The sequence below is a fragment of the Uloborus diversus genome, chromosome 7 (assembly GCF_026930045.1).
Source record: "Uloborus diversus isolate 005 chromosome 7, Udiv.v.3.1, whole genome shotgun sequence".
NCBI classification, from domain to species: domain Eukaryota; kingdom Metazoa; phylum Arthropoda; class Arachnida; order Araneae; family Uloboridae; genus Uloborus; species Uloborus diversus.
The window spans coordinates 152,477,577-152,493,947 of NC_072737.1; the positions used below are offsets into that span (position 1 = coordinate 152,477,577).

Here is a 16,371-nt window from a genome sequence, read left to right on the forward strand (position 1 = left end):
TTTTTTAAAAATAAAATAATGTGAATTAGTTAATTAGAACGAGTTATGAACAATACTAATGACAAAGTGCTGAAAAAAGACATTGATACTTTGATATTAAAAGTTGTTAATTTAACTGAGAAAGTAAAAAAAATAAATAAATAAATAAATAAAATAAAATAAAAAAAGATAGATAGGAAGAAAGAAAGAAAAAGAGCGAGGGAAAAAAACCGGATTAATTAATTAGTACGAATTTTGAGTAATACTAATAACAAAGTTTTTGCATAAAAACACTATATATCGTTCTTTCAATTGAATATTTTTCTTTTCAAAGGAATGAAACAGTTCGAATCGTTTTTTTTTGTATAAAAAACACATTGACACTTAAATTCTAAAATTTGTTCACTCAGCTAAACAAATTTGAAAGAAAGAAAAAAAAAACAACCTTCAAATATTTTTTTCATTGGAGAAAACAGAAAGAGCGGTCAGATATGAAATACATTCCTCTAACGATCCTTAAAGGAAATAAATCGCACGGCATGGACGATCCCTGAAGGCCAGCAAATGCAACGGGGTGTGTGAGGGGGTGACCGGCGTCTCTAGTGTTCGCGAAATGCCTGTTCCATTCGCACTGTCAACAGACGCCCGATCATGGCAGCGGCGGCGCGAACCGCATGTTATGAGTTACTGCAGCTCGCGTTTTCGATTTTTGCCGAAATTAACCAGCTAGGAAGTTAGACACACAAATCCCCCCTGACGTCAGTTTTGTTCATAACGGGGAGGATGACGAATATGTCGTTCAGAACACACGCGCCAGTGCAAGGTGGTTATTTGGAGCTGTGACGCCGGTGGTTTGGTGGAAAAAATAGTAATGAAAGTGGGCATGCTGTTAGGGATTTAAAAAAGGAATTGATAGTGTAAACATTGTCAAGATGGTGACACTGGATAATATGGTGAGTGACTTGATTTTGATTTGATTGCTTGATTTTTGACTTTTATTCATTTGTGTATGGATTTAAATAGAAAAACTAATTTTAAATGCTTATGAAATTTATTGAAAAGAAAAGTTACTAATACGTTACAAAAAAAAAAAAAAAAAAAAAAAATGTTTGTTCCTGAAGCTGCAAAGTTGATGCAATAAATTGATTTATTTCAATACATTGGGTTGTAAGTTTTAAACTATGCTCCCAATTATCTGCATTCTAATTTGTTTGGTTTGCTGTATGAAATTCATCAATGGCTTTCTGTGCTTTAAAGAAAGGAAATTCTTGCTATGGTTATCAAAACTAACTGCGAATATTTATGTATCCTTTCTGAATGACGTCATAGAGCAACCAACAAATCACAATGTTTTGGGGAAAGTAATTTTAATGACGGAAAAAAAAAATGCCAATGAGTCAACGTGTGGGCGTGTTAATTAAATTATGCAGAACCAATAAAGTGTGCTCAAAGTCTGTTACAAACTTCGCATCGTCGTTCTTGAATCCAGCCAATCAAAGCAATTTTGCACCAAAAAGTAAAACACAAATTTTGGATGTGCCAGTTTGATGTGTCAGTTTCATACCAAGTAAATTGTTACGTCCGCAGAGTACAATGAAAGAGGAACTTTTTTTCGCATTTTCAATTTTGTCTTATTTAAGGTAAACGAGCTAGTGATCGGTTTTCCGTATTTTGTGACTTTCCCTGTAAGTGCTATCGTAAATCAGCACGGAAAAAACATGGCGCTTAAAGTTTCAAGTAAAGATGAGGAGAGTTTCATTAGAGGTGTCCAAATGGGAGGTCACCGTGAGCTTCCAAAAATTTCTTCTTCTGACAAATTCTGTCTGAGTATTCGGCAAAATTTTCATCCTTCGGCAAAATTCAGAGTTCCATTTAGCAAATGTAAAATTTCTGCCCACCCAAAATTTAAGTTCCGAGCGCCCCTGGTTTCATTTAACGGACCTTAAAAGTAATTCTACTTAGAATTTCGAGCATTATGTATTATAGATTCAAAATTTAGCTAAAATGTTCTACTTGTGCATTACTGTATAACGCAATATGAATCACATGTCAAATAGTGCAGAAATAAAAATAAATTAGGCCATACTAACATACGGGCACACGGCGCACTATCCCAGTAATACTTTGTTTGTTCTTTTTTTGGCATGAAAATAAGGAAAAATAAAAATATGAAAAGATAATTTGAAATTTGTGCATTGCTCTCGCAAAGATATAATTTTTAAGAACGCGGAGTGCTCACTATAAAACCTAGAAATGCAAAAAATAAAAGAAAAAAATGTAAAAAAATAATAAAGCAAGTAAGGAATGATGTTTCTAAACCTGAATGCAATCCTAGATTGCGAAAACTTTAATTTCCAAGAAACAATTACCTTTTTTTCTTTTGCCTATTTAAGTCAAAAAAGGACTAGAGGCTAGGCTTTTCTTCTCCTTTACACAACAATAAAGAGAGAGAGAAAAAAATACTTTTAACCAACCCCACCCGTCAAACACTCCAAAAAGTGAGACGGATTTCAACCGCAAGGTCTCTCCATCGAATACCATTCCCACTTCATCATAATGCCCCGACAGGTTCTTGCCAGGTGCAGCTCATCCTCGAGAGTTGAAAATTGGACATTTCGAGAAAGAAGCAGCTGGAATGGCTTTTATGACGCTTGTTGCCATAATTTATGTAAATGAATCCTTAGTCGGAAATGCTTATTTTATTCAGTGTATTTCTTCCACTAGTATGTAATTCACTATCATATGTGGAATAGAAATTAGCAATTTTGTCTCCTCGTAAACAGTGACTAACAGCGCTCCCTCACCTTGGTTTTATATTTCAACTGTTATTTTCACGTATTTCTTCTGAGTTTTGTTAATATGTTGCGTTTTTACAAAAAGTGTTAATTAAAAGATAAAAGAAAACCGGGTTAAAAAAACATCTTTAAAATCTTTAAAAATCTGAAATCCGGACAATGCGTACTTTCGAGATTATCTTTATTTCTTTTTTAATGCATAGAAATATTTGTTATCTTAGTTTTTAATAAATATACAATCTTCATCTCTCTTATTATGTTTTTTTTTTTTTTGGTTGTCAATAAACTACTATTTTAACGCTACTATTTTTAGATAAAAACGTGCGAATTTCGCCAGTAAATCTTTTAAAAATAGTTTTTAAAAAATAATATATTTGCGTAATATTCTCGGAAAGAATGCCAGTTTTCTATGATGCGCTGCTTTTTCTTTGGCCGATTTCTGGTTTTAAATCTTTGGGACGTTATTTATTTTAACAGGAAGTGTCAAGTTATATGGGATGCATTGCAACGGAATCCTCAAAATATCAACCCAAACAGCGAAATAACGTCTAACTTAGAGTGAAAACAACTTCCAAATCAACCTATTTTCTATTTAAACACAGAGGTAAATTCGATTTTAATACACAAAAGGCTACCAGAATACGATATGCCAAAGAGCAAAGAAATGAAACAAAAGCCTTTCCATTAAAAGTAAACGCAAGTTATGTTGTTACAGTCGCATTTCTAATGTATAAAGTTTTATATGTCTCATAAAATTTTTCTCAAATAATAGTTGTTTCTCCTTTTAAACATAATTTCAGTTTTGTGTTCTTTTTAAGGAAGGGGTGCACTGTTAAAAAAATTTCCTGAAAATAACGGAGAAAGTACCGGCAGCAAAGTTGCCGTAAATATTACGTTTACGTTCAATGACTTTCCGTGATTTAACAGAAGTTCCATTTCTTATTTCTCCGTAGTTGTAGTTTTCCGTTTATAAATTTCTCGTGACTGAACGAAAATTCCATTTCTTATTTTTCCGTTCATTTACGATCTTTCTGTGTTTCAACAGAATTTACGTTCCTTATTTTTTCATTGCGGTATTTTTTTCCTTTTCTCACTTTCCCGTATTTAAGTAAAAAGATTTTATTTTCAAAAAATATTTAAAAAGTTATGTCAAGTATTGACTTTTCGTTTCATTAAAAATTTAGTTCTTTAAAATGATATATAATGCAGATATAGTTAACTGTTCTAAAATTATTACTTTTTTTTATTTGCATTTGTTACTCAAAGATTTTTTAAATTAACATCTGGAGAGAGAACTTACCTAACATACCAAGCATCCATTTGCTGACCAAAACTTTTTATATCAACTTCAGATGAGTCAAATTAATCAAATAGTACTAGCAGAAAAATTGATGGATTTGAATAGGACACCAATTATCCCTGCTGATACTGTTCGATATTCCCTTCGTCGTACATTGTCTGGGGTGGCATGGAAAAACATACATGAAAAATATGATATTTTTATTTGCAGAATATGTCAAATAAAATGCTATTAAAAACCGGTTGACGTAATCATATCATAATATATCTGATAGAGAGTACCGCATATCTATTGTGTTTAAAAACAGAAACATTGACATGCACGTGAAGAATTTTTGGTTCAGATGCTACACCCTCCCCCCCCCCCAATGATATCCAAATTTTTCACTCATTGGAATCGCAACATAGATTTTTAGTACATAATCATTATTACTTAAGCATATATCAATATCAATCAGTTCGTTTTACCCGAACTGTTTTTCCAAGAAACTTGCAATAATCTCAAATAAGTTGTTGGATAAGATCTTAATAAATTAAATTAAGTACTTATTGTTGCCAAAACTTTCATTGTATATATCAAAAATCAACAATACACCTTTATTTAGAGATTTAAAATAGTTATTTTCAGTATTCCAAACTGTGAAGCAAACCCCCCCCCCAAAAAAAAAAAAAAAAAAAAAAAAAAACTGAGTGATTTTTCCTATTTTGCTCGCACAACACGATAATCTCCGGTATAGATACGAAATGGCATTAAGCGTATTAATGACTTTCAAGAATGCGTAAGAGCAATAAAAAAAACCTCTATAATAGTTGTATAAATTCTAAATAAACTATCATCGGAATTCTATCAAATGCATATTAACAAGGAAAATACATTTATATATTAACATGCACAAAGATATTCAACAACACTTACATATGACCAGCGGTGCTAAATGCATCTGGATACAGCTAATCCAATAGGCTTTATTTTAAATTGATAACACGAGATCCTTAAACTATTCTCACTGCTAGAGCACACAATATGACTAACGAATAGAATTGTTCAAAGTATTGAGCAAAATATTAAAACCACAAAAATATTCTAATACTGACTCAGTAAAACCCACATCAAATCACTAGGGCGATCAAAACACATCTGCCAGTCTAAAAATGGCGCGAACATTTTTTCAAACCTACAAAGCTCAAAGGCGTATAAACAATTTCGACATACGAATATATTACTCTCCAGACATGAAATAGCAAGCAATCTATTTTGTCTACAGCATCTGAGTTGTTATTCTAAATATGCTTTTAATTAGCAAAATGTAACAGTGCGATTAAAAAGCACTATCAATAAGTGATGTTTATCATGACTTGAAGACTAATCGGAGCAAAGTACAGCACAGCGGCAACCCTAGAAATGAAAAAATTCCGTTTTCGTCGGGATGTTTACGTTTTTGTAAGGAAAAAATACATTTTGAAGCATTACGGAAATATTCTGTTAAAATCAGTCAGAAAACTACCTGAATTTTCAGTTTTTTTTTAACAGTGTGGGGGAAGGGGACTGCGTTTACAGATACAAACAAACAAGATGCTGAAATTGAAAAAAACATTAATTGAAAATAAATTAAAAAGTGGGGGGACACTTGGGTTCAAACAAAAAAGTCCCCTAGCGACTATGCCACTGCAATGCTTAAGATTATGTTTTGATCAAAAAATCTACTGAAGTATTACATTTGTATATAATTTTTGTGGCAGCATTAAATTTCAGTTTGCTTCTTCCATAAATTCATACATTAATAGAACGCATATGAATTCCATCTGCATTTTAAGCTATAACTCAATATGTGTTCTAATTTTGAATTTAGTTATCGATTCTTCAGTTTGAAACATTTTTGATTTTATTTGTTTGCTGGAAAATCACTCGGTAAGTTATTAGGGTGAAAATTGCTTCTACGTTTGAACGAAGCAATTAAGTAATTATCTGTTTGGTGATATTTTGATGGTTAAATTTTTAACCCTAAATCCAGTAGATGAACCGTCAACTCCAGTAGATAGCATTAATGATTGACCACTTTTTTGTTTCTTCATTCTCCTAAAATGAGTCTTACTAGTAAAATGGTTAAGGTACCGGATCCAGTTCAGCCTTGTCAAAATAAAGTATTTTCCTGCAAGTTAAGCATTGTCAAAAAATATTATCATATTATAAATAACATGCTGAATTTTTGGTGCTTCAACAATGAAATAATGCCTTCACGAATGCTATGGCGCGAGTTTCATTGTTGGTGATGTCAGAGCGTTACTCATTCAGTGATTTTGGGTAATTTATACATGAGTATTTGATTGTTACATTCATTTTATTATGTACTCAAGCATATGGCTTTGTTTTGCTTTACTTTGATTTAGAAATCAAATAATATCAAAAATAAGCGTAACAGCAATCTTATCTTCCTTCAAAATACATGCGTCATTTGTAACAACTCAAAACATATTTAGGTCTGCATTTTTAAAAAATCTGTTTGCTTAATAACTGTAAGAAAAGGCTTAAAATGTAAAACCTTCTCCTAAATTAGCTCTTTAGTATCGTCTGAGATTTAAAGATCTTGTTTCGTCCTTGGGGAGAAATCGAAATTTTTCTCTGACGTCACCAATAACTCTAAAGGCTTCAGTTACATTATACACCTTTCCAAATTAAGACTCCCATTGAAGACTCCTGCAAATGAATGCAACAAGACAAATTGTCGAGGTCCCGCTTGTTGACAGTCGGTCGTCATGGCAACGATCGGCGTGACGGATCAATTTTACGGGACCGTTGCCAATATGAGATCATTCTTTTGAGTCTTTTTATTGCTCTCGCATACTTTGGAGATCAGAAATGGCAATAGCAGTACATTTACTGAAAGAGATAAAATGCCGTAGACTTTTTTCAAACAAATATGAACGCAAATGTCATTCAAAATTTTTAAATAACGAAATTTATTACATTCGTCGGAGAGCGGTATGTTATGAGAATTTTTCGAGCAAATATTTAAAAGGGAAAACTCTTCTTATTCCATTCTTTACCATTTCTCAAAGAAATATTTTGGATCACTAAATTTCTAAAATATCGTTGTCAATAAAATGGTGACCAGTTCGAATTTTCCATTTTTAAAGTGACAGCTTTGTTAGTGTGAGTATAGAAACATTTTTTGCGCCTACAGTTGTGAATTCGCTGGATTTTACCTTATGGTACGTCGATCAAAAGCCTACTCGCAAATTTCTGTATGAATTACGTCCTACATACAGAGTGCTTTCCTTCAAGCATTATAAATTTTTCTGACGAATTACAGCTGGATAGCATTTTGCAACAAATGAAAAATACAGTATTTTTTGTAAGCATTTTGTAACAAACAAAAAATAGAGCATTTTTTCCAAACATTCGTCACCATTTTGTAACAAATTAAAAATACAGCAAATTTTCCAGACATTCGTCACCATTATGTAACAAACTAAATATGCAGCAATTTCTCTAAGCATTCAAGCGATTATTTATGGAACGAATATTTTTACGTATTAATCGACATGTTTTTATCAAATGTTTTGTCAAATTTGTTTTATCAATTGTTTAATTATAAAATTTATACTTGAATCATTTTTACGCTTGTAATGAAAATCATTGTTGAACTAAAGTATTTTCAAAGCAATTACGGACTTTGGTTGCACGAAATAAAGTAATTAGCAATTTGGATTTTTTGAAAATGTTTTCTTATTACATTTCCTGTCAATTCATAAGAATTAATGGCAACCTGTACAGAACAAACAATTCAATACCGGAATACATATTAACTTCCTAACAAGATATCTTTATCAAGCTTAAAAACGGATTTTTAAGCTTGCCAATAACTATGCACTCAATAAAGATGTCTGAAAAACTCTTGAGGATTCTTCATTGTATCGGACTACGTAATTATTGCTCCAGTTTAATTTTTACACGATTTCTTATTGTGTCATAAGTTGATCCAGCTTACAGATAGTTTTCAAAACATTCATTGTATAAAGTTAATCTGAGAGCTAAGACGCACTTTATTTTGCAACAGTACAAAAAACCCATGAGTGCACTCAAAGTAAAATAAATCATTTTGTATTAGTTAATGATGAATGCGTAACATGTGTACTGCAACAAAATTATATAAAAAATATTATTATTTTTTATATTTTCCCCCCAAAAACATTACATTGTGAAAGAATTACAGAAAAAGAAAAACTAAGAATTTGCTTAAAGTTTTGGAAAAATAACGCACGACATGAAGCACGAACTTTAACTACATACAGGTTTTAGACTTAACGGGCCCTAAGCTATTTCATGTATAGGGTCCGTTTTGTGGTCGGTGGTATAAGTGGCAATTGTTATTTATTTTTTCCCCTGTTACTACGTTCGTCTCTTTCCTCTGATACATACAGCAATACTTTGCTTTTTTTTCGTTTTTTAATGCGTTTTCCTGCAATCCTTTTTGGATTGACCTTAATAAAGGCATGGTATCAAGAGAGTGACACAGGACTCCCCTTTAAGTAGAATATAGAATGTCTCCAATTGTAGGGTGTCCGAGGGTGTTTTCCCTCTAGGAAATTTTGAAAAATAGATATAAAATTCTGCATTTTGAAGCCTCATAAAATCTTGTTGGAATTACAAAAATATCAGGACAGAAATAGGCAAATAAAACTTTTTAAAAGTTACATACTCTTTCGCAAATTAAGATAGTACACATTACTTTACAAATGAAGATAATACAAGTAAAAATATTTTTTGATTCGACAAATCAATGATAGCAGTCCACAGAGAGAAAGAGCGGGGCAAAAGAAAAGACAATGCATTGTTATTTGCTCACATCGGCTTTCGGTACAATTAGTTTTTAATCACCCCTCCAACTCACCGACAAATACAACAATGAATTAAATATAAAATGATCGATAGTAAAAATACTTTAAAAGAAATGGTGTGCAGATTTAGAAAATGGTAGGTAGCAAGAGAGTAATATGCTGCCCATTTGGGCAATTCATAATTTCTACACTTGATAAGAAAACAAATTGGAGCGCGCGCGCGCGCACACACACACACACACACACACACACACACACACACACACACGCACGCACGCACGCACGCACACACACACACACACGCACACACGCACGCACGCACACACACACACACACACATACACACACACTTGGCTTAGGATTTTCAAAGACGAATCTAATCATTTTCAGGAACTCTAGAAAAATTAAAATCATTTAAAGCACTTCTTTTGCACTTTCCAGTCTCTGATATTTTAGTACTTGATTGTAAATTTTTACAGTATTGTTATAACTAAGTAAAAAACAGCTATTTTAAATTTGAAAGAAAAATTAAACTACATATTTATCATGACAACAACTTTTTTCAACTACAAGTGAGGCAGAAAATGAAAAGGAATAGAGATAATATGAAAAGGAATAGAGATAGTATAATATTTTTTTCGTACTAAACAGATGGACCATGTACAGCAGAAGTAAGATAAGAGCAAGAAATAACAAAATAATTTTTAAAATATTTACTAACTAAATAGCAAGATGTGAAACATATGCATCATAAAAATTTGTAATATGTTTCAGAAACGTGAGAACCATGATTTTTACATTTTTGATCTAGGATGTAGTAAGGAGCTGAATTTGACATGTTTTCGTATTCCTTTTTCCTACCCTCTCCCATTTGTGGTTTGTATCCACACTTTTCCAAATTTTCAAGGTTTTCTAGCATTAGAAAATAAAATTTATTTTTTCAAGTAATTTTCTTTTCTTTTGGAACGAATCATGCAATTTTCCTGGAGTTGGGGGCGGCCCCTAACAAAGCGGAGGCCCTAAGCTAAACGGCAGTAACTGCAGATTTTTCGATTTTCATTTTTTTGCATTTTTGAATTCTTTATTAGTATAGTTTTATGGTACAAATATTTTTATTTGGCTGCCGCAGAAAAAAAGCATTTTTTTTAATCAGTGGTAATTAGCAGTAACTGCTTTTTTAGCAACATTTTGCGGGAAGTCGGCAGTATGTACATACTGCTCTTTACCTGCTCACGGAAGAACGAAAACTTTCTCCGGTGATCTGGTAAACGGCAGTAACTGCTTTTGTCGCTACATTTTGCAGGTAATTGGCAGAATGCACTTACTGCTCTTTACCTGCACACGGAAGAACGAAAACTTTCTCCCGTGGGTAGGCAAACGGCAGTAACTGTAAATTTTTTGATTTTCATGAAATTTTTTGCCCATGATCGTTCTGCCGTGGGAGGGTAAATGGCAATAACTGCAATTTTTTCCATTTTCTTTTCTTTTTTTCTTGGACTTTTTCAAATCTATGCTTTTTCAGTTTTAGGGTGAAAACATGTTTATTTGGTTAGCGCTAAATAAAAGCATTTTTTTTTTTTATCAGTGGTGATTAGCAGTAACTGATATTATCGCTACATTATGCAAGTAATTAGCAGTATGTACTTACTGCCCATAACCATAGTCTGGAGAATGGAACATAAATGAATCGCCGTCAAAACTTGAACCAAGACGCATAAACGGTTTTCGCGATTTCTTTTTAGCTCAACTAAGGGCAAGCAGTAACGCCCCGATGAGAGGTCATTGTGTGAACTCTCAAAAATTTCCTTGATTACGCAAATTTAGAGAAAATATTGCATTTTTTAAAATGATTCCTAGTCGCTTCTCAATAGATGTAGGTATTCGTGCCAGGTCGTATTTTATCTTTCGGCAAAATTTGGGAATTACCGTCTCTCGTCCTTGAACGAAAGAGATTCTTAAAAGGGGGAGATACTTGGGGAAAAATAATCATACTTTATTTCAAATAAAGTCGAAGAAAATGTTTTGTAATTTCACAGCCCTCACTCAAACATTAAAAAAAAATCTTTGATTCTTCATATCCGTGTTCTAAAAACAATAAAACAAAATTATTTTTTGCTAATGTACAGTTATAGAAGATAACATACGAGTAAACACAAGTAATGCCTGGCAGACGATAAATAAACGTGTACCAACAGAACGATTCTGTTCCATTTGTTTTGTTCTGTCGCAGACGATATTTTTCACAATTTTTTATATATACTAAGCTGCTGCACTTTTAGTAGTTCGATGAGAGCCATTATCAACACACGAAGCATTTCTTTCGCCTAAATTTTCATGGATATTTATTGCTTTATTGCAAAGTGCGGAACATTAAGCGATTTGTCGTAGTTTTAAAAATGCCTTAAGAATCTTCCAGTTGCCAAGTGACAACGTACGAACATTAAAGAGTTTTAGACAATGCCGTAAGCAATCAAAACATATGCCTTTTTATTTTATTTTTAAATTACATTTCATTTATTGATATTAAATTTATGTCAAGTGTATACACGGTATTATTTATTTTTTAAAGTAAAATATATTATTCACATTGCAATAAATATAATTCGTAATGACATATCTACTCCGTATTATGTTGAATTTGTAATTATTGGTCATTCAATAGTACATTGTGCAGTTACTGCTGATTACCAGTAAAAGTGCATGAAAATTACTACTGCGAAGTGCAGGTAAATGGCAGTATCTGCTTTAATTAAAATTTTGATTGCAAAATCAAATTGAAACAAACTGCCCAAAAAATACTTCGATATAAACATATAGAATAGCCTAAAATCAAATTTCAATATTTAATTGATATTTGTGGGAAATCAAAAACGCGTTTCTTCAAATATCTCAGAAACTCATTTTTGTAGATACTGCCGTTTACCTGCACACGGCAGAATAGCTTGCTTAGCTTATACGTAAATCCGGCCCTGACTACATTAAACAATCAAATCAAGTAATATAGATTCCTTTGTTTCCTTAAAACAATTGCTATTTATCCTCTTAAAAAATAGCAATTTTTTCTCTGGTGTAATTTTTTTTTATTATCATTTGCATATTAATGAAGTTTAGCGTACTATTTATACAAAAAAATTTAGAGCATCTGTTTTAATAATTTCGAAATTCAAAATAATTTTTAGCCATAATCATGCTCGTAAAAGTTACATATATGATTCAAATATGTTTCATAGTTCCTCCTGTGTCTTGATCTACTGTGTTTTTTCCCTCATATATTCGATCGTAAACTCGTATTATATTCTCTTTCGCACCCAAGCGAGACTTTATTCTGGCATTGCTCATAACAACTAAGCTTCATATCATTAAAACATGCATTGAAAATGCTTAAAAATTCGAGCGTACCTACGAACAGATGAATATTATTCTTCTTATTTTTCTAAATAAACATCCTGATAAATACTAGGCGGATAAAATGGGTTAAAGAAGTTGTGGAACAAAAGCGTTCCCCGGTTTTCGAACCCCAGTGCACGCAACGACCCTCATCCCTTCACCTTCAATCATCTGGTCGCACCCGGCACGAAAAGGTGAAAGGTAGATCCAGCGAAGCGTGCAAGAAATATCCGATTAATCCAGAGCGGTAATAAAAAAAGAATTAAAAAAAGAAAGCTAATTTCTCTGTAGTTTGTCACAGAATGTTTTCTGAATCTAATATCTCAGAAGCTCCTTGCCTCGGAGATTCTATTCTCTCAGCCATTGTTGGGAGCTTTTTGTTTTTATTTTTGATGTCAAGCAGAATCCTTGACAATGATTCGTTTCCTGTGGAATACGGCGAAGACAACTCTTTGCATGTCACAAGGCTTATTTTGGTTTTACAATCGTCTGTTTGTTTAATCTCTAACAATCACCTGCTTTATTTAATCTGATGTGATGCGAATTTTAGTGTCAATTTAATTGAAAATAAAAGGTGGTTTCTGAGTTGGTGTTTGAAGTTTCCAGAAACCTGCTGCAACATTTATGGATGAAATCTAAATTTCAGTATACATCGAAAAATTGATTTTAATATGTCTGTATGACTATTTTCCAAAAACCTCTGCAGTTTGTCACGAATAAAAAGAATCTTGTATCTCAGAAGTTTCTTGCCCTGACGACTACATCCTCACAGCTAATGTTGTGAAGTTTTGTTTTTGATGCCTAGCAGGATCCTTGACAATGATTCGTTTCCTGTGGAATACGGTGAAGAAAAACTCTTAGCATGTCATGGGGTTTATTTTGGTTTTACAATCGTCTGTTTAATCTCTAACACACATTTGCTTTATTTACTCTGATGCAATGGCATTTATGGCTTCACCTTAATTGAAAAATAGAATTTGGTTTCTGAGTTTGCGTTTGAAGTTCCAGAAACCTGCTACAACGATAAAATTCAAATTTAAGTATGTATCGAAAATTGATTTAAATATGTCTTTATGACTATTGTCTAACAACCTTTGCAGTTCGTCACATATAAAAAGAGAACGTTTTTCTTAATATCTTATCTCAAGTTCCTTGTGCTAAAGACCATTTTCGCGACGACTGTTTGAATTTTTTTTCTTTTGATTATAATGTTCCTTGACAATGATTCGTTTCCTGTGGAATACGGTGAAGAGAACTCTTTGCATGTATTACGGGGTTTATTGTGATTTTGCAATCGTCTCTTTATTTAATCTCTAACAATCATCCTCTTTATTGAATCTAATCCAATGCAATTTATAGCTTCACTTTAACTGAAAATAAAATGAGAGTTCTAGAGTCGGTGCTTGAAGTTCCCAGAGAACCACAGCAAATAATTGTGGATGATGTCCCCAATTTTAAATTTCTGTTTCAAAATAAATACTCGATTCAAATGTAAAATTATTACGTGTTTTTCAAAGAAAAACCAAAAAAAAAAAAAAATCAAACAAACTTTAGAAGAAAAAAATATTTTGTGATGAATTTAAGCTGGTTTTTCTGAAACGACAAAGGAGAGGAGAGGTGCAAATAGAATATGTTGACGCAGCTAAAAGTTGAATACTACGCAATTAATTAAGCATATTTCATTTATGCATTGAAAACATAAAAATCGTTATTAACACCTCTCTCTCTGAAGAGTTAAAAGAAGGAAGTTCAGACATAAGCAAAAACTGTAAACTTTCACGAAGGAAATATTTTTTCATCGAAAATAAAGAGTTTAATGCTGCTTTTCGAATGAGCTCTAGTTTACATCACTTGTCATCAAAAATAATTTTTTTACAATATATTTCTTGACATGCATTTTTTTACGACATGCATTCTTTTACAATACATTTCTTTAACGACATGTATCTTTCTTTTTCGTTATTTAATTTGAATATATTTTAGATTCTGTACGGCCGAAGGTAATTAATTTTGATCAATACCACTAGACTTTGACGTTTTATCTCCTGTATTTTTTTGGTGGGGGGGAGGGAGGGGGATAGGTTGCTAGAGAAGTGCTCCGTAGCATTTGAGGGGGTGCGCCATCCGTGTTTGGAGATGGGTATTCCTGAATTCTTTAATTCAACCAATTTAGTTTGGTGAGTTATGTTTTGTGGGTACAATGATATCATGAACTTTTATGCCAGTAGATATCATACTACATTTCAAATGTTGAGGAGGGAAAATATCTGCATAAGAATTGCTTATTTTTTTTAAACGCAAATCGCTCACCAATTAGGTTGATTAAATTGCTTAAAACGATGAGAATCATGGAAAATATTTTTTTACAATATGTTTCTTCTGGCGAGTATTTTTTTTTTTTTTTGGGGGGGGGGGGGGGCACGCTGTTATCAACAACTTTTATACAAGTAGATATCATACTACATTTCAAATTTTGAGGAGAAAAATATCTGCATAAAGATTTTTTTTTTTAAGGCGAAATCGCTTACCAATTAGTTTGAGCAATTTAATGCTTAAAACGATGAGAATCATCAAAAATAATTTTTTTTACAATATACTTATTTAACGACATGTTTTTTTTTTTTTTTTTGTTACTAAATTTGGATACACTAATTTATATTCTGTACTGACGAAGGGATTGATTCAATTACTTAAAACGATGAGAATCCTCTACTTAGCAAAAGCACTTCATTCACTTGATCAGATCCACCATGAAACATTTTCTCGTTCAGTAACATGAGGTATGTCTGCTATAAACAGCTTTTTATCACTTGAAGCCAAAATTTATTCTCTCATTGTTCTACGGTTAAGATTTACCACATTCGGAGCTGCAGCGAAATCAATAGGAAAATAAATGCCATTTATTTTATTTTTATTTTTGAGCCTCTCTAGACCAGCGGAGGAACAAAGGGTTCTCAGCAGACGATTGTTGAATGATTGTTGATATTTTTCTTGTTTCTGACGGGGGTCATACGAAGAGACAACCTTGAAGTGTTTTTGGATGGCTAGCGAAACGAAAGTATAACTTGGACTCAGCGAAGCGAAGCAGCATTAGTAAGATAAGGTTTTTTTTTTCACTCTAACGCTCCCAGTTTTTAAAACTGTTGGGATTAGTTTTTTTTTTCTTTAATTCACTATAGAGTTAAGTTTTATTTTGAAAATGTTATGTTTCCCAAAAGAAAAGTTCGCTGCTAAGGCCCCTACCCCTGGGTTGAATGTGCTTAGGAAACTAATGGAGTATATAAACTAATCCGACTATAGAATATTAGTGATGTTCCGGATATCCGTATCCGTATCCGCGGATATCCGAAGGAAAATAAAGATCTGTATCCGTATCCGTATCCGTTACTTTTCTGACGGATCTTAAACGGATCATTTCTATTCTAAAAATTTTAAAATATTTGAATAAAAGACTTTTAAATTCCGTTTAAATTAGGTTTTATTCCCTATTTAAATTATAAGTTATCATTTCAGAAGCTTTTTGTTGCACCGTAGCTCCTAAACAGATGAACTGATTTTGATTGTTCATTTTTCGTTCAAAAGGTAACTTGATCGAAAGTGTTCTTAGCTTGGCCTTGTTTTTGTAGAACTTTAATTACCGGAGATATTAATTAAAAACCGACTGAACGTTTTTCACAATTGTGGTAGTAAACATTTACTCGTACGTTAAAAATGTTGGCCGTAATTGAAAGAACGAAGTTTTCTGCATTTGATATTAATTTGAAACTTCCAATGTATATACAGTAGAAGCTATAATCTTGTTAAGAAAATTTTAAATGCAATTCTAAGCCTTTATACGCGTGGTTGGTAGCGATTTCATAGTCGGAAAACATGGAGAAAAAGCTCAATGATTTAAGATTTTTAACCTGCTGTTAGTTCATATTTGTTTACAAATGTGTAATTTGACCCGTGAAATTCATATTAATATGCGGTCGGCTCTCTGGGACATATTTTTTTTTTTTTTAATTTTTAATTTAATATTAGTTTTTGTTATTGAGATTTGGGGTTTCTGTAATTCTTCATTTTTGTTTTT

At 32.4% G+C, this 16,371-nt stretch overlaps 1 protein-coding gene across 1 annotated transcript in view; it reads left to right on the forward strand.

The window, feature by feature from the left end:
* Positions 1 to 166: 166 nt before the first annotated feature.
* Positions 167 to 16,371, forward strand: part of LOC129226948 (ankyrin-2-like) — a 227,201-nt gene continuing 210,996 nt past the window's right edge. The window contains exon 1 of the mRNA XM_054861576.1: positions 167 to 932. Within this exon, the coding sequence (XP_054717551.1) occupies positions 912 to 932 (21 nt within the window). The 5' untranslated portion in view covers positions 167 to 911. The remainder of the gene's footprint in view (positions 933 to 16,371) is intronic.